Source organism: Sceloporus occidentalis, unplaced genomic scaffold, assembly GCF_023333645.1.
Source record: "Sceloporus occidentalis isolate IW3139 unplaced genomic scaffold, rSceOcc1.0.p SCAF_52, whole genome shotgun sequence".
Classification (NCBI taxonomy): Eukaryota; Metazoa; Chordata; class Lepidosauria; order Squamata; family Phrynosomatidae; genus Sceloporus; species Sceloporus occidentalis.
This window is the reverse complement of record NW_028317032.1, coordinates 2,668,108-2,687,304: the sequence shown is the minus strand read 5'-3', so window position 1 is coordinate 2,687,304 and position 19,197 is coordinate 2,668,108. Positions and strand designations below refer to the sequence as shown.

The window sequence follows — 19,197 nt, the reverse complement described above, 5'->3', positions numbered from 1 at the left end:
GGGGAACATGTTTCAAACATGACAGTCATGTCAGTATAATTACCCGTTTCCGTTCAGGTTTCCAAAGTGCCTAATAACATATTTACAACACCAGTCCAGCAGCAGCATCATTGGATATGTTGCCTGAGTATTAATATGTATGCTAGAAAACTGATTATACATATTTAATAGCAGCTAAATGATTAATAACGAGGCATTGGAAATCACAACAGGTCCCTACCGTTGCTCAACTTTAGCATCTCATAAAAGAAAATGAGCAATGTAGGTATGTGGTTCTTCTGGCAGCCCCATGCAGACGCGCTTAGAAGTATGGGACCTCTGGCGCTTATATATAACACCAGACATAGTTTTTTTTGGGTTTTTTTTATTTTTTGGTGGAACAGCACCTTTAATATCTTTATATTTAGCGATATCATTTGTTTAACGGCAACCAAAAGGATGTCATAATGATTATGAATGATTTGCGTGGTCATTGGCATTACTAATGAATGTAAACATCTAATATATGATTCTATCTTTTTTTTTTTAAATAGGTAAAATGTAATCACGTAAGATTGTTGTGAGCCAGAGGAGCACAAGATGGTTTATGGTGAATTTTTTCATAGAACTAAGAGCGAAGATGAACTCGTTATGCTGAACGTCGGAGGCTTTAAACAGGCGGTGGATCAAAGAACGCTCTTACAATTCCCTCACACCCGGCTGGGAAAACTTCTCAACTGTAATTCAGAAGAAGCTATACTTGAACTTTGCGATGATTACAACGTCACTGATAAAGAATATTACTTTGATAGAAACCCTTCCCTATTTAGATATATTTTGAATTTTTACTATACCGGTAAACTTCACGTAATGGAGGAATTGTGTGTCTTTTCCTTTTCCCAAGAAATAGAATACTGGGGTATCAACGAACTCTTTATCGACACTTGTTGTAGTAATAAGTACCAGGAGAGAAAAGAATTTATATCAGAGAGGGACTGGGAACAGAAAAGTGATGTCATGAGCTTAAGCTCTTCTTCTGACCAGTCGTCGGTGTTCGAGAAGGAGCTGGAGATGTTTGATGCACTTAAATTTGGGAACATAAGAAGGAAAATATGGATCAGACTGGAAAACCCTGCTTTTTCTTTATCAGCCAAACTTTTTGCCATCTCCTCACTCAGCGTGGTCTTAACTTCAATTGTAGCCATGTGCATTCACAGCATGCCCGAGTTCAAAAAGCTAGATCACAACGAAAATGAACTCGAAGATCCGGTTCTAGCTGTTGTAGAGATTATCTGCATTGCATGGTTTACCTCGGAATTAGTCGTTCGACTTGCAGTAGCCCCATCTCAGAAGAAATTCTGGAAAAACCCCATGAACATAATTGACTTTGTCTCCATCTTACCGTTTTATGCCACTTTGGTTGTAGACACTAACAATAAAGAAAATGACAATATAGAGAACATGGGAAAAGTTGTACAAATACTTCGACTTATGAGAATATTTCGAATCCTCAAGCTTGCAAGGCATTCGGTGGGGTTAAGGTCTCTAGGAGCCACTTTAAAACACAGTTACCATGAAGTGGGGCTTTTGCTTCTGTTCTTGGCTGTGGGCATTTCTATTTTTTCAGTCCTTGTCTATTATGTTGAAAAGGAAGAAGAACTTTCGGAGCTTAAGAGCATCCCCATGTGCTGGTGGTGGGCCACCATCAGCATGACCACGGTTGGCTATGGTGACACGCACCCTGTCACTTTATTAGGAAAACTGATCGGCAGTGTTTGCATCATTTGCGGTATACTTGTGGTGGCTCTTCCGATAACTATAATATTTAACAAGTTTTCCAAGTACTATCAAAAACAAAAGGCAATAGATGTGGACGGGTGCAATGAAGAAGAACAAAAGGATAAGTTTAACGATTTACCTTATTTTAACATAAGAGATTTATATGCAAGAAGGATGAACTCCTTTATTTCAAGCCTTTCATCCGTTGGAATTATTGCAAGTAATGATTCAACAGATGCTTCCAGCATCCAAGAAGAGGATGACGATGCCTGTGATAAAACTTTGAAATGACTTTAAATATACGCTATATATTTTTCTGTTTCCTTATCCCTCATATCTCTTTTTTCCCTTAACCCATAACATTGTCTTAACTAGCTTTCCAAAGTATACAAGTTCTCATAGCACTTAATTCTCAGGGTATGAGCTGTAGCTAATTTTGAGCAACATTCAATTACAATGCAGAACTTTTGCTTTTTTATATTGTTTTATTTCCTTTTTTATATTGTTTTATTTGAATGCTTTAATATGGTTGAAAGCCAACGACTTAGCTCCGTGTTATTTTGTCTTATCAAAGGAGTGTATGCAAGTTGCCCTTTGAGTAATTGCAGGCCATCTCATACATACCTCACCTGTACCATGTTGTAATATGTTACGCACAACACAAACTAGCCATAACGACTTAAATTGCACTTTAAAGACAGATTTTATTTAGTGAAACAGCCATAAGGGGGTTACCCTATTTTCTTTCTTTTAAAAGTATAGCTTTAAGTGATTTAACACGGAAGGAACGACACCAATTATCTCCAAGCATGCACTGTGTATGCATTATCAAAGAACAAACATTGTGAATGCAGGAAAGCATGTAAACTCTTATGAACTGAACGTAAGGAATGTAATAAATGTCCTGTTAACTGACTGCTCTTGAATGTTTTGTTGTTTCACGGATTAGCGTATAAATCTTATTTGTGGCTTTGGGACGCATTCTATACTGCCCTGGCACGCAAAGGGTTAAATCTGTAGGAATTCTTTTAATGCCCCATAATAATACACTTTCCCAGTAGATATGTTCTGTTCTTACAATACCCATGCGTGAAAATGGTTTATGTGAGCTACAACGCATGCATTGCATGTTTTAAATAACCCATGATGGCCGACCGAAGTTTGTAAATTCAAGTGCAAGATTTCCCGGCTACGCAGAAGAAAAAGACAAAGGGCCGTTTGCCGATGTAAACCATTCTGCTCGGTACGTGTAGACAATTTATGTTTCAAACCATTGAATCTAAGACAAAAAAAAAAAAACAAGATAAAACAAGAAATGGCAAGCAAGGAAAATGAGGAAAAGGGAGCAAAAGAACGAAATGTATTCATGTAAAATGTATTTATTTACGCCACTGTGTTTGGAGTTTGTAGAGTCCTACTTCATGTAAATCTTAAAGAAATGCCGTGATTCAGTAGAACAAGCTGATAAGCAACAAGGGATATGAGTAAGCCACGACATTGGGAGGCGTATGTGATCTTTTAAATAACAGTCACCTCTATATTTGAGAAAGTAAATTTGGTAAAGACAATACCTTTATTGACTAACTGACGTATAATGGATCGCAAGCTTTTGAAACTATCTAGGTCTCTTATTCAGGCAATCCATTAGACGTCAGTTAGCCAATATAGGTACCAGATTTGCTCAATAACTATATATATATTTTTTTTATAATAATTAAAGTTCCCCCAACTGCATCCATTAAAATGCTATGTAACAAAACATGTTTAATCAAATATGAAAAGTCATGCGGATTACTACTGCTCTTAGTGACCTTGTATATTTATTGTTTACTGGAAGGACTTGAACACTATCCAAAGAAACTTCATTTGTGATGATGATCATTTCTTCTGTTTTGGACTTTAATGTACTGCACCTAGGAAATCATTTATCCAATGTATATCATTTGCCATCTCTAACTTGAATAATAGGATAGTTGCTGAATTCAACATTCTCAAAACACTCTTGGCACCTGATCTATGAGGTTACATAGTTAATTGGGTTGAGAAAAAGACACATATTCCATCAAGTTCAACCATTCCACAAACCCATAGTAGTTGATCCAGAAGAAGGGAGAAAAAAAACCCCACTGAGACACTAATATCATCTCAAAAGGAAAAAAAATCCTTCTTGACTCCAAGGCAGTCGGACTCGCTCTGGACATAATAAGTGGTCTCTTCTTCCAAACTCAGATAGCCTTAAATAAATGTGTGCCTCGTAAGAAGATAACCCATCAGGAGCCATGTTACTAGAGTAAATAAACCTACTTTGGCTACATGCTCTTAATTGTAAATTAGGTTAACCACTGGAATAAAACAAAAATGGAGCTCACGGTCAGACCTCCAATGCCACAAAATCGGTATAATAAAAGAAGTTAAAATTGATTTCAATGTTTAGCTATTGGCAGGTCTAGAGTTGCAGATGAATCAAAAGAAATGTTTCTTGATAAGTACATATACTACCATATGTGTTGAAACTATATAGAAACATGTAGATATATATATGATAATGATGTCCTGATGAAAGTCAGTAATGACTGAAACGTTGACTTTGAATAAAATGAAATTGTCTATTTAAAGACCTGGAGTGCTGACCATCTTTTTGAAAGTGTTTTACATGGAAACTGCTGGTTACTAGCACCGGGCTTGGAATATTTGGAATGGTGTGCAATGGACTCTGTGAGTAAATATATATATATATATATATATATATATATATATCAATTTGACGAAGCAAGTTCCCACAACATACGGCATTGTTTTCTCCGGACGAAAATCAGCATTCAGTGGTTCCTGTTCTTAAGGGTTTATTCACTAAAGTGGAAGTTGGCAGGAAACTATGCATTATGAAGGGCCAATGCCCGTACGTTTCTCTAGAAGGATGGACTGAGCTGGCACTGTATATTGCATATTAGGTAGACTTGTGCATTTGGATGCGTACCAACTTTATCTTTAATGAAATGCGCTGGTTTCGTGGTTTTGAACAAATCTCTGATAACGAGGAGAGACCCCCAATGAAAACGAATGGCAAAATTGAAGACATTTCAGTAAGATTCGTCCATTCTTTTGGCTGAAGCGTACTGTATATGAGTTCATTATTGATATACAGTATATTGGCATTTGACTTGCACAGTGGCCCAACATTTGCTTTCTTATGCCCACCAAAGTGAGAGGGTTTTCTTTGTGACAGGCAACATACTCAACCCCCAGAGAACGCAGCTCTTTCCACACCTGGTAGAGCAGATGGTTGATTTGGTCAATCTGTGGGTGATCAACTCTTTAATTTGTTTCAACATTGGGGAAATGTAGTGCCGCACCAAGGGTCTGCATGTGTCTATCTGCCAGTGCCCTACTTCTGCTTGGCTCCCGTATGGACCAAGTGGCTAGATGTGTCCGTCTGGCAGTGCCTGCCCGGGCCCAATGCCCTACTATGGCTGCTGTTCCCCTATCTCCTCCCTTAATTAGTTCTTTACATTTTTTGAATATACGGGAAAGTTAATCCTGGATCAAGTAGCTGGATGTGTCCGTCTGCCGTGCCTGCCTTGCCGCTAAATCTCCTTCCTTGCTCTCTTCTTTACATATCAATTATTTACATATTTTTTTCCAATTTTGGGGGAAATTCAATGTCCTTCTGTACTGTGCAGCTGGATATGTCTACCAGCCAGTGTGTTCCCAGTGCCCTACTGCTCCTGGAAAGCGAATGCCCCAAAACGAATGTGAAAAAACCCCAAAACAATTTTGCATGTAACATTAACAATGCACGATATAAAGTCAGTTCAGTCCTTCGTTCAGGAGAAGCTTTCCAGCATAGGCGCTTCTCCTGCTTTAGCGAACAAATCCCTTATTGTAAATGTGTTGCCCGGCTCATCGGATAAACAATAGTTAGCTGAATATTTCTCAAACATGGAAACTGAATTGTCTCTAACGATAACTAAAATTCTTCTATTACTTGTATCCCTTATTCCTTTTGCCGCCCTCTGTAAAGCTTCCTAGTTCCAACTTTGTGTCAAGCAATATGCTGTTTTCTAGGGGAGAACTAATAATTTGTAATGTGGCAGGCTGACACTGCCTCAAACCCTCTTTTTCATATCATACATCAAGCTTTCAAAACAGTAGAAGTTGATGAATTGCACCATTTAGAGATGTCCTCTCGGCTGAATATTTGAGAATTAGTCACTCCCTCCCTTCCTCTCTCTGTCTCTCTTCCATAAAGTAGAATTGGGGTCTTGTAGGGTCTGACTTTTTTTTTTTACTATGTCGGGGATGGTATATATATATTTACAGCTATATTATAGGGACAGGATATATTAACCTCTTTTTCATTCTCCACATTATTTCAATAATATATAACATTTAAAAGGTATGTATATAGAGCTTTGTAGAGATGTAATTTTTTGGAACTTTTGAAAAGTCACCTGTAGATTGTAAAGAAAAAACCCCCAGTGCACTGCTTAACATGGAAAATGTATTTAAATGACTATTTACATTAAGATAATGTCTTTTTTGGCTCTGTTGACTAAAGAAGGAGTTGCCAGGAGAGTTGCAGTTTCATATCTCTTGTTGCACTCTACATTATGGGACCAACCCGCAGTGAGCCTCTGCTACAACAATAGCTTGGATGGCCCTCTGTAAACCATATTGAAGTCATTGAGATTGAACTTTGTATTTTGTGGGTCCAACTGAGACTTCCTTCGATCAAAATATTTCAGGGATGACTCTTTTATTATACATAGTGAATTCAGGCAGTTGAAACCACAAGTGTGACTTGCAAGGGTCCCTTAGTTCCTCAGTCTCTGGCAAATATCATTGAAATTCATTTTTGCAGTTGCCATGCCTTTGAGATTACGCTGAAATTAACAGAGACCGATATTGAGCATTGCCTAGAAAGCATGGTAGAAGATACCTTGTGGATGTTCTCATGAGCTTCCAATGACTTATATATGAGTTTAAGCTCTGTTAATGCATATGATAGCTGAATGCCCTCTTTAATTGTTCCCCCTTGGCTTGAAAGAGGTTTATTTCGTTGAACAGCGACTGCTTGAGATTTTACACATATGCAGAAAGCACTCATATTGATTTTAAAGGAAGTGCTTAGCTGCAGGAAAAATGTAGGGGTGCTCTGGAGCTGCAATTTCTCCTACAGGTCCTACGGACAGATGGCCTCACATTTGACTCTAGAATACTTTGGTATACAGAGGAGTTCATGGTCGACTCAATGACTGCAAGGTTTCTAGGCCCTGTGGCTTCAAAACAAGCCCAAATCATCACCCCTCCATCACCGTCCTTGACAGTTGGTATGAGGTGTTTGTGCTGATCACCAGACGTGGTGCTGTGCATTATGGCCAAACATTTCCACTTTGGTCTCGTCTGTTCAAAGGACATTGTTCCAGAAGTCTTGTGGCACGTTTTACATTTATCATGCTAACTGAGGCCTGTACAGTCTGAGATGTAACTCTTCATTTTTTTTGCAATAAAATAAATTATGACACGGTGTAATATGTCAGGTGTTCACCTGAGGTTTTTTTTAACCTAATTTTTAGACCTGCTAAGGTCAGATGATTGTTTCTATGTCCTGATATGTAAAACCATGAAATTCAAAGAAGGTGTTCTTTGTTTTTCATACAACTCTATATATACCTCTCCACCTAATGTATCGGTTTGTCTTAGTCCATCAATTCTAGTCTTGCCATACCTCTTGAATATATGGATTGTAAGAAGCGCTGCGTATATTGTTGGGGCTATATAAATAAAAGATAATTTAATATATTTAATTTAAAGAGTACAGCTATTTTCCTTGTGGCCCCTGTCTCCACCTACAGTTGATCCCTTACAGTCACATAAAGCATTAAGAAAAAAACAATTCACATCCGAGTAAATCATTTATGATGACCTTGGTTTTCATTTCATCAAATAGCCTCACACACACTAACATCCCAAGCGTAGATTGCATCTTGAAATAGATACTCTCTTGTTCCTATTAACGACATAATTAATGATCCAATACAGTGTATGTTCTGAGTCATTTTCTGATGTAACATGTTATCTGGAATATCTGTCATATTTTAACACTACCCTTTCCTCTGTCATGTGTTTTCCTTTTATTTTTTAAGAAATGTCAGGATTTGGGGGTAAATGGTAGATTTTCAGTGTCAAGATAGTTCGGAATTCACATAGATACCTATCTTTCTCACGTGTATATAGATGACTTGGTTTAAAGTTTGGGTTTCTATTACTGCTGCCGGTTGAACCATTTGTCTGACATAACTATTGAAAATAATCGAATTATTTATTATTTAAATTATTAATATTTACATATCGCGATTACTTTTTTGCAGCACTGTACAACAGGATAAAACCAAGACCCACACCAGCCATCCTGGCCACCACATTTCACTGACCTGGACACAAGCCTTTTATCCTGTCTTTTTACTTTACAGAGAGGGTGGTAGATAAGTGGAACAGCCTCCCAGAAGAAATAGTAGAGGCTGATACAGTGAGGAAATTTAAGCATGCATGCAATGGGCACAATAAGAAGGAACCAATGACTGATTAAGATCTGAGTCTTTAAATCAGGAAAATGGGTAGACTAGATGGGCCGAATGGGTCTTACCTGCCATCTAATTTTATGTGTCTATAGGGATAGGGAGTTGCTCGTTAAATTCTGAGCCGTAAAGAAAGCTTTGGGAGATCATGAGTGCACAAGAGAACAAGCTAAGCTTCTAAGCGACTCTTTTTACACAATCACCCCTTTAAGGTCCTTTACTAATCCCTAATGAGCTGGGTACAAAAGCTAATATTGTCTTTTATTCCACTCGGCTAAAATTTTTAACATGTCGCCTACATGGCTTGTATTACCATTTATTGCCAGGCGCCACCACCTTCATGACTCTTACTGTAAATGCAGGATCATGTCCTACTGAAAGTGACCACATCGGCCTTTTTATTCAGGACACACATACACTTCATGTGCTACTGACTGTACTTTCCTGCAGTATGTGGATAACTCGCATAGGGGAATTTATTACCGAGCAAGGTAACAATATACGTCCTCTAGTCGGCAATGAGCTCATATATATGTCCGAGAAAAATGGTTGATGTAGTCACCACAGACCTTACTGAAAAGCCGCTCACTGACCCTGTTGAGTTTTTCGCTTTAATTACAAGCTGCACTGCCTTTTTATCTGTGCTGAAATTTACAGCGGGATAATGCCACGTTTGGGCAATTCCATCAATCCCCTTGACTGCTCTGAACGTACCCCTATTGCTCCTTGAACACCTTTGCTTCTGGCTAAACATTCACCAAGTTGGACTGTATATCAGAGCCTTTTATTGCTTGTTAGCTGACAATGCATCTATCATTTTTGTGTTCGGTTCTCTGTAGAAGCAGAACGTAATTGTATACATTACTCTACATCTGTCTTCAAAGAGGACCTTCAGAGGGTGGCAGTTTTCCAGATAGAGTAGATGCACATCTAATGATACCCATTGCTTTTTGCTACCCTGTTGGTATCATATGTATTGTCTGTCAGCAGCTTGGAGAAAAGTTTTTAATTCTATTTCGCACTCTAATAGACCTTTTAAAGCATCAATGTCAGAGGATAGAGTAACGTGTCATATGGTTTGTGAGTTATCATACTTTTTAATAGTATTTTATTGCCTGTCACATCAATAAAAAACTTTTTTTTAAAGCGTCTCTGGACAGAGGTATTCGTTTTGTCCAATGGATTTTAGCATCATTTTCAATTGATCATGGACAAAACTCTGGAATGATAAAGGGAATACATGAGAGGGCTAAATAGAGAACATATTTTCTAAATTTTAAAAATAACTAATGTATTCTATAGCAAAGGCAGCCAGTATTGGGTCAGGCATGGCTAAAGCCCAATATGTGGCTTGGCGCTGTTTGACAAGATTGGAGTTAAATCTGACATGGTCAGGCCTATTCACCAAGAAGCCAAGTAGTCAGTAGACCCGTGCCATCTCTGCCCCTAAACAGCCTGCCTGTGCCATCTCTGAGCCTAACCACCCTGCCTGTGCCATCTCTGACCCTGCCATCTCTGCTCCCTAAACAGCCTGCCTGTGCCATCTCTGACCCTGCCATCTCTGCTCCCTAAACAGCCTGCCTGTGCCATCTCTGAGCCTAACCACTCTGCCTGTGCCATCTCTGACCCTGCCATCTCTGCTCCCTAAACAGCCTGCCTGTGCCATCAATGCCAAGTATTATCATTTCAGGGATCAGTCTGTGGCACAAGGAAAGGGGCTATCCAAAATTAAAAATGAAAATATCAACATACATTTGAAAAATGGTCACAAAACAAAGTTAAAGAAAAAAACAAAATGATAATAAAAATAATAGATAAGAAAGTTAAAAAAATGAAATGCAAGTAAAAACTCTTAATCTAGCCATGTTAAAAAGTAGGGAGCTGAGGGTGTTTTTTATTTCCTTATCGTATATATAAATAATATTTTATCATAAAAAAGCCTTTATTAATACATATTGTAAAAGTATGCAAGTATAAGTCATTTAAAATGTCCAATATTTTTGGCGCCTGCTGTTTAGAAGGTCAGTTTGTTACTGTGTGATGTCACATCTCACTGTCACTTAGTTAATTAGCATTTTTTAGACGCAAACAGGTTTTTATTAAAGTTAATCGTGTTAAATCTGGTTGATGCCTTTTTCCTTATGTGATATAAATCCTCCTTATTCATCTTCATGTTTTAAGACAAACTAAAGGAAGAAGCTTAAACAATTTGCATTTCATAGACATTCTGAAATGAATGCTAAAATGATTCCTTATTATCTCAATCCCAAATGTTCCCTACATAGATTAGTCAGATCCAGATACTCACTATTAGCACTTTATTTGGTTACTTTTGCTTTTGTAACTTAAGTGTTTCACCCCCTACCCCAAGGTAAAAGGTTTTTTTTCTTGGCTTTGGCTTTTTACCCCCTTATTGGCTTGACTGGCCTATAACAGGCCAAGAAAAATACATTTTGACATTGTGTGGGTAGCTATGGTCCAATAACCAAATATAAAATACAACCTACAGAAGCACAAGTCAGCCTTGGGTAATATTGTTAGTCATTGTGTGAAAGGATTTATGTGCCAAAGGGGCATCTAGCTACCTCAGCTCTGGCTCCTACTCAGGGGCGGGCTGGGCCGGGGGGCAGGGCGCACAACACTGAAGCCACACCCACCGTCTTCCGCACACCAGAAGGACAGGACACAGAAGAGGAAGAATGAAGAGGAGGAGGAAAAGTGACAGTGCCAGAGGAAAGATAGGAAAATATTAGTAAGTGTGTGAGAGTGATGGGTGTTATGCTGTAGTTTATGATGAATGTTTGTGAATGAGGGTTTCAGACTGCATGGAAGTGTGGGGGGATAGCATGGCATAGGGAGGCTGTCTAGGCATGAGAGGAGTGTGATTGCTGTTATCAAATTATTTTTTTTTCGTCCAATAATTCAATAACAGTATTAATAGATATATATGGTTGCAAACAGCAATCACACGCCTATCATGCTAAGTCAGCCAGTACATGCTAGAACCTGGGCATGATAGGATTGTGATTGCTGTTAATTATATGTATATATATATATATATATATATATATATATATATATATATATATATATATATATATATATATTTGTTATTGATTTTTTTTGTCTAATTCAAAAAAATTAGACACTTTTAATAAAGTATTTTAAACTTTTTTTTTACGGTTTTGGCCAAATTTATGCTGAATTTTCAGTTTCGGTCCAGAATTTTCATTTCAGTGCTTCCCTACTATATACTAAGCCAGTCACTGAAGTGTTAGGCCTACACCACATCAATGTTTGGCTTAGTATATAGTGATAGGGGTTGTACTGCAGTATTGTCAGTGTCTGGCTCAATGTATAGGCACACATTGACGGTGGTACAGCGTAATCCCTAAGTATATAATGATAACAGTTATGCTGTACCACCATCAATGTGTGCCTCAGTATATAATGATAACAATTTTGCTGTACCCCTGTCAATGTTTGCCTAACCATAGAAACTATGCAGTTTTAAAGTGTGTGTGTGTGGGGGGGTGGGTGGGGGTGCCACATACAGGATCTGCCACAGGTGCCAAATACTCTAGGTATTGCATCATGCAGCAGTCAGAACCAATGGCCGTTCCTCAGCTCTTCGTCCCACGTCTTAAAAGGGGTGGGATAAAGAGCTGAGGCACGGCTATTGGGCGGCGCGGTGTGTGCACGCCGGCCGCTTTAATTTCATTAGGCGCCGGTGGAGTGACTGCTATCAATGTCGCTCGCAGCCGTTTTGGTGGCGCAATGGGCCACTTGACTAGAACTGCCCCCCAGGCCTTAGGCTGCCAGCCCTTCCCTGCTCCTACTCATCCTGCCGATGACTCTGAATTGAGTTTAAGCCTGTATTTACTCACCCTGCCTACCCTTTTCTATAATTATTGGAGGAGTTGTAAGGAGAAAATAAATGTATAGATAGCAGCAATAGTGCTTGACTTGGCCTCCCCCACCCTAACTGAGTATGAACTGGTAAAAAAAACCCTTAGCTTACTAACCTTGGTTCATTTCCCAATGCACAAAAGGTGAGAGCACCGAGGGGAGCATTTGTTATCCTCCTTTGGTTTTATCGTTCTCTTTTTTTGCATTTGAATTTAAATACAGAATTTGATGGCAGATTAGAACCATTAGGTCCATTTTTTATCCTGTTTTAAAGACTCAGACCTTAATCAGTCTTTGGTCTTGTCTTAGATTCAGAATAGCTTCATGCCTATCCCATACATGTGTAAATTCTCATATTGTATTAAACTCCACCACTTCAGATTGGAGGCTGTTCCACTAATCTACCACATCATCCACCCTGTGAAACAAACACTTCAGTTATTCATGCTTAAACCCAACCAATGTTCAATTCTTCTCTTTTTATAACTGTACTGTCCAGATCTGGGTTAACTTAAAAAGAGCTAGAACTTGGCAGCATGCAAAACACATTATTTTATTGAATGTACTTTCTCCATGAAGTCTAACGGGTTAGAAGGCTCATTAATAATACTTTCAAGAAATTAGCTTCCAGTCATGCGCTGTAATTGGTTTAATTGTCCAATAGTGGATGTGTGGCAGTTACTGCAAAAAGACCTTATTTATCATGCATATTGCATCCAATAGTGTTTCGCATTGTCACTCATGATACCCTTTATACAGTGATTGTGTTTGTTGTGTTTTTTAAGGTGTATGACAGAATAATTTAATGTATTCGACCAGTGAGTCATTGGTTGGAAGGAGACTTATAAACATTTCAAAAACGAATCTTTGGCATCTTAGTTATCTCAAATAGACAATCCAAAGAAGATGCCTCTAACCTAGTTCTTGGGAGAAAGTAGAATCCCAACTGTTGGTTCCTGGCACACTTGTAGTATACAGGAGCCTACTTATTCTGTGGCTCTCACAAGTTGTAGCCCTGGGGCATTATTTCTTGCCTTTGAATTTGTGATTCTGGTGCATTTTATATGTCTTCATCTGGCATTAGTGTTCAGCTTACTGGTTACTAGGCTTGGGAGCTGGCCTTGGATTCAGGTTTTGTGTGTTCGTCTTATTTTTCAGCACCTGTGATATGGTTTCTATATCCCATGCTTGAACCTGGCCTGAGTTTTGACTATGGTTTTGTGTTGGGAATAAGGTATTCTCTACTAATATAAGGCTCAGTCCACAGCCCCCAGCTTGCCAGTCAGAAGCTCAGATGTTCTGTAGCCCTGCACAAGGTCTGGTGAGTCTAATAGTCCCTGCATCGCGACTCCAGCTTGACCCAATGCAGTCTACAAAGAAGGATCATAGGGGGAAAAAAAAAAGGCATATAATGCCAGACTATGACTTTGATTGGTGTCAGAGTTGATAAATATTGTTTTGAATAACCTAAAAGTGGAATATTAGATAAAAAATAATGATTCAAATGACCAATGGTTTTAGGGCTGTATTAAGCAACTTAGTAGTATCTTTTGTATGTGTTTGAAGTATGATAAGTGGATTTTGGAGAAAGATCTTACTAACTTAACTCTGATAAAATGTCATTAATCACAAGGGCAAGAAGTGAGCCCAGCACCATCGATATTTTGGAGGCAGTCCCTCCAACAGGTTTCTGTGACTGTGGCCCTAGCCCCACTCTTCCTATAATTCACAATTATAGTGTACTGCAGGGATAGATCAGTACTGGCTTTTCTGGCAGAGAGTTTGGCACTATTGGGATGTTTTATCAAACCAGCACATTCATAAGAAGACCGAATAGGTATTAACAATGAATTAAGTTGATGTTGTAAGGGATTTAAAAAACAGGGTTCCCAGGCAAAGGAATTTCCTAACCTCAGCGAAACATGCTGATAATATGTATGCATGCAATGCATGCTTGCTTGTTGCACATGCGGTGTGTAGAGACCTGCAAGTGTAACACCAAGACATCACACGCGCTTCCTGTTGCTAGGCCCTGAGCGATACACTGGGCTGACCTTGAGGTGAATTTGTTGGGACGTCCACTTTCTGTCTGGAATGTTTTCCACTTGAATGATCTTTCTCATTGTAGAATGATGGACTTTAAATGGTTTGGAAATGGCCTTATAACCCTTCCCAGATGGATGGGCAGCAACAATTGCTTCTCTAAGATCATTGCTGATATATTTGCTCCTTGGCATTGTGTTAACACCTGAATGCTCCAGACCAGCAAACTGCTAAAACTCTGGCTTTTATAGCAGTGGTCCCCCTTGCTGATGATCAATTAATCTAGGGCATTTGATTAGCAGCACCTGTCTGCTACTTAGCATCTAAATTCCTATGGCTTCTCCATTTTGGCTTAATTTTTGTTGAATAAAGCATGACACAGTGTAATATATCATATGTTATTCATCTGAGGTTATATTTCCCTTAGACCTGCTAAGAAACAAATTACTGTTATTATGTTCTGATATGTAAAGCCATAGAATTCAAAGGGCCCAGGCTGGCCCTGCAGGACAACACCTTTAAATATAAGCTCCTGCTTTTCAAGTCCAAACTTATACAGATATTATTATTATTATCAGTATTTATTATTATTATTTCTTAAATAACACTATTTGTTAAAACCCCAAAGAAGCTGCAGTAGTAGTTTTATATCTCACAGTGCATGTACAGTGCAGTCAATCATGTTGAATAACAAGACACACATATAATCCGTACTCTGTATTTATATTAGATAAATTAACTTAATAAAGTTAATTAGGCTTGCACAGCCATGCTTTACTGAAAATAAATTACTTAATTTAGTAAAATTAATTATTGAATCCTCTCCAAGTTTTATGCAGCTGCAGTAATAAATAATGCCTCCCGTTACCACTACCTCTGCTTAACAGGTTTAACCTGTTAGCTGCCTCATTTCAAAGGCAAAACAGCTGTAAATATAAATAATGTTGCTGTTTATGCGAAATTGCAAAAACTACAGAAATCTGTCTTGCAAATTTCTCAATAATTGAAGAAGTTCACTGTATATGGCAGCCAAAACAAGAATTTTGGTAGAAGCTCTAAAAATAAAAGACATTTATGAAGTCTGCCACACTAACTATAGTATTTATGCTTTCGTTTAGAGATCTATTAATCAATTTTTGAAGGCAGGCCTACACACTTCTGGCAAAAGGCACCTACTTCAGGTTTGAGTTTATCGGGTGTTGATTGCAAAACCACAATTTTCATGAAACCTCTTAAGGTTCACAATTTTCCAGCAGGTTTTGTAACTCAAAAAAACCAGCTTTTTTTCTATGGGACAAGAAGAACTGAGATGGTCCTTCAGACTTTTAGTGAATAACTAAGCACTTGATTTTTTTTAGTTTATTAAAAGCATGAATACTTACATATCTCTTAAAAATAATAAAGTAATTCCGAAAGACTTTCAACGATGCACTTTTAGTAACTATACATGGGAACTCTCAGAGTGTTATCTGGAGTCTCCAATTGAAGCGCTGTTTCCCTGGGTCTCCAGCTCACTCTGCTTCTTCCATGGGACACTCGATTGGTGTTTAGTCACACCCACTACATGCTTGTCATTGAATAACCGCCCCTCTAGCAGCCAATCCTGCCCATGTTTTAGTGGCTAGCCACACTCCTGCACAAAGCCACTCCCCCAGAAAAGGGAAGGTTCAAGGTAGCCTGACCAGGAAAGTTCCCAAGTATGTTAATAACAGATTTTTCTAAGGTGATCTTTAATGCATACTATTCAAGTGTCTCTATTTAAAAGGAAAATTACTTTTTTTAGGAGCCCGATTCTGCAAACCTTTCTTTTTAATAGACGAAAGTCTGGCTAAATAAAAAAAATAAAGTTTAACGCCACTTTAATTTTGAATTATGCCTTACATCTCAAAATAATAAATGCCCCATCAGACTCCGTAGTAAACATTTCCCATTATCTATTCCCTTAATCCAATTTGCAATCCAATTTTAGTTTTCATTGCTGATATGGAATTGCTTTTGTTTCATTCCAGGCAAACATCAAGACTTATGAGGAAGCAGAGAAAATAATTTTAAATAAAGGTTTGTCTTTATTCACACTATTATTAAAACTGCGTAGTTTTTTTTTTTTGCAACCTTTTTTTTCCAACGGCAGTATAGAAAAAAGGCCGGAAGACCAAGCAACTGATGATAGTGGTGGAAAATAATTGATATTGATTTATATGTATATCTTGTAAAGTGGTTTTCCAATGTTTTTGGCAATTTCTTATTATATTGTTTGGATAATGTTTAGTTATTGTTGGGGGCCATTGTCATGTGTTCAATGGTGGGTGTGCCGGGGAATTCTTGTAAATTATAAATTATTGTGGACATATGAATAATTTTCCATCATAATTTGGTGTCTGTCTCTTATTTGGGGATGGCTCTGGGTTTTTGGTAAGGCATAGATAGGCCCATGGATCAACAATGTGCTTGTGAAACATTATTGTTTACATAAATTTTCTTTGTATAAATAATTTTCAGGGTGGAAAAAAAGAATGAAATTCCCTCCTCGTTGAGTGCTTTAGTTATGGCTCCCCCTGGTGGTAGTTAAGATCTTTGCTGCCCGATGAGATTTTAGGTTGTGTCCAAAATACAGTCCTAAAGCCACATATTTACTAGAATATATTTGTCTTAAGGCTTTAGTAATTTTCTTCTTTATTTTTTTTAAACGTGCTAGTAAAATGAAGTATGGGGCTAGTTGCACATTGTGGTGGGGGGTAGTCTTTATAGGGCAGGAACTAGTTGTGCCAAGCACCACTACCCTGTCCAGAGAAAGAAGAAACTGACCCGTAGAAGCTATACATGCATGCAAACATACATCCTTTCCTGCTTGCTGCTGCTTACCTCTCACCTCTCCTGCAGATTTCTGTCCAGCTGCAGGCACAGTGTGTAAGCAGCCTCGGTTTTACCGCAGGGTCACATGATGTGACACCGGTACGTTGCTGTCTCCCCGTGCCAGTTCAATATAGTTTAGAAAGGGCCCTTTTGACCAGTCAAGGTAGGAAGGGCCCTTTCTAAACAAGTTTGAACTGATACGAGGAGAGATGAACATGTGGTTGCAGGGGTGGCCCCGGGCCACCTAGAGGGATGGGCCCCGTTGCAGTTGCGACCCCTGTATGCCACTGTATACAGTATGTTTATGTAAGTGCATACCAAGTTCTTTTTCTAATTCTACGTACATTCCTTAATAATAAAAGGCGCATATCTCCCAAACACAGAAAAAAACTGTTACAGCTTCAATTGTATTAAGGTATTACATGCAGCCCATGAATTATGCAACAGTTCTGCTGAATTATCCTGCAATCTGCCATATACTGTGCCCTGAGCTCTCCTTTCTGCTATAGACTAAGCCAGCTCTATTACTGACAATAAGATTTTTCTTCTTTCCTCAGCTACCAGTCACCTTGGTCCTATCCCCTCTCATTTTTCCTGGTTTATCTTGTCACATCTCCAATGTATTCCTATATACAGGCAATTCTGGGACGTTACTTGAAAACATAACTTTTTGGCCCATCTAGTCTGCCCATTTTTGCTGATGTAAAGATTTAGACGTTAATTAGTCCTTGTTTTGGTCCTAGATTTAGGATAGCTTTATGCCTATCCCATGCATGTTTAAATGTCCTCACTCCTTCTGATGGGATGCTGTTCCATTTATCTCCCACCCTCTCCACGAAGTAAAACTTCCTTACATTACATCTAAACTTCTGACCTTCTAGTTTTATACTATGAGCTTTTGTGCTAACAAAACTTCCTTCCAGTACCTCATTAAATCCTTTTAATTATACAAGATATATACAGGGCCGGCCCGACAATGGAGCCAAGTGGGGCAACCGCCCTTTTTTTTTTTTTAAAAAGCGAAAGAGAGAAAGGGGCGCCGAGTGGTTTTCGCTTACCAAGCTGTCAGTACCCGCTCCGCGCCCCTCTCTCTCTCCTCTGCGGCGAGTCTCCCTGTTCGGTCTCTATGCCGGCTTGTAATGCTGAGTGCCGGAAGATTTCCGGCGCTCAGCATTACAAGCCGGCACCGAGACCGAACAGGGAGACTCACCGCAGGACTGCTGAAAGGTAAGTACAAGGGAGGGGGGGGACGGAGGGAGAGGAAGGGTAGATAATGGGGGGGGCGGCAGGGACGGAGGGAGAGGAAGGGTAGATAAGGGGGGGGGCGGCATTTTAAAATTCGCCCCAGGCGGCATTTTGCCTTGGGCCGGCCCTGGATATATATATATATATTGAATTCCCTTTCTGCACAATTGCTATGCAATGCTATATCCTGCCTTTGGCATTTGTAAGTACCAAGTACTCTGACTGTCTCTATACCGTCTCTGCCGAACACTTTGCTCCGCTTTTGTGTCTCTCACCTTCTTGCACTGCATCTTCTTTTTCTCCTTTTCCTCTGTTCTCTATTCTGTTTTCTTTCTCCTCTTCTTTCTTCGTTCACATCTCGGCAGACATGTTCTGCCAAAAACACAAGGTTATCTTAGGGCCAGATGGTGGGACTTCTGGTGATGTCATGACCATCCAATCAGAGGAGAGGATGTCACTGAAAGCACTACCATTTTCGCTGGAAGGTTATGCCCATGGAGATGCGGACAAAGAAAGGAGAGAAAGAAGAGTACAAGAAGATGAAGGACAAGAAGATGCGATACACGGAATTGGAGCTGCAAGAGACGGAAGTGGTCGGCAGAGATGGTAGGGAGAGTGTGAATGAAAAAGCGAATTTCAGCGGAAAATGTGTAGCTTTTTTGCTTTGTTTCTGTCCATTTTATGAGGGGTTTGCCTCACTTTCTGAGATTCGAAAATCTAGTTTTTACAGTTCAATGTCATATAGTTTGAATGATATATTAATTTAGCACATTCATGGCATAATTGCTAGTTCAAGTTAAATACCTTGACT

General features: G+C 39.0%; 1 protein-coding gene across 1 annotated transcript; it reads left to right on the top strand.

Moving 5' to 3' along the window:
- Positions 1-579: 579 nt before the first annotated feature.
- On the top strand, positions 580-2,049 carry LOC149288335 (delayed-rectifier potassium channel regulatory subunit KCNS3-like). The gene has a single exon (XM_089491876.1). It carries the CDS (start codon positions 580-582, stop codon positions 2,047-2,049), a length of 1,470 nt encoding a protein of 489 aa, XP_089348002.1.
- The last annotated feature ends 17,148 nt before the right edge of the window (positions 2,050-19,197 follow it).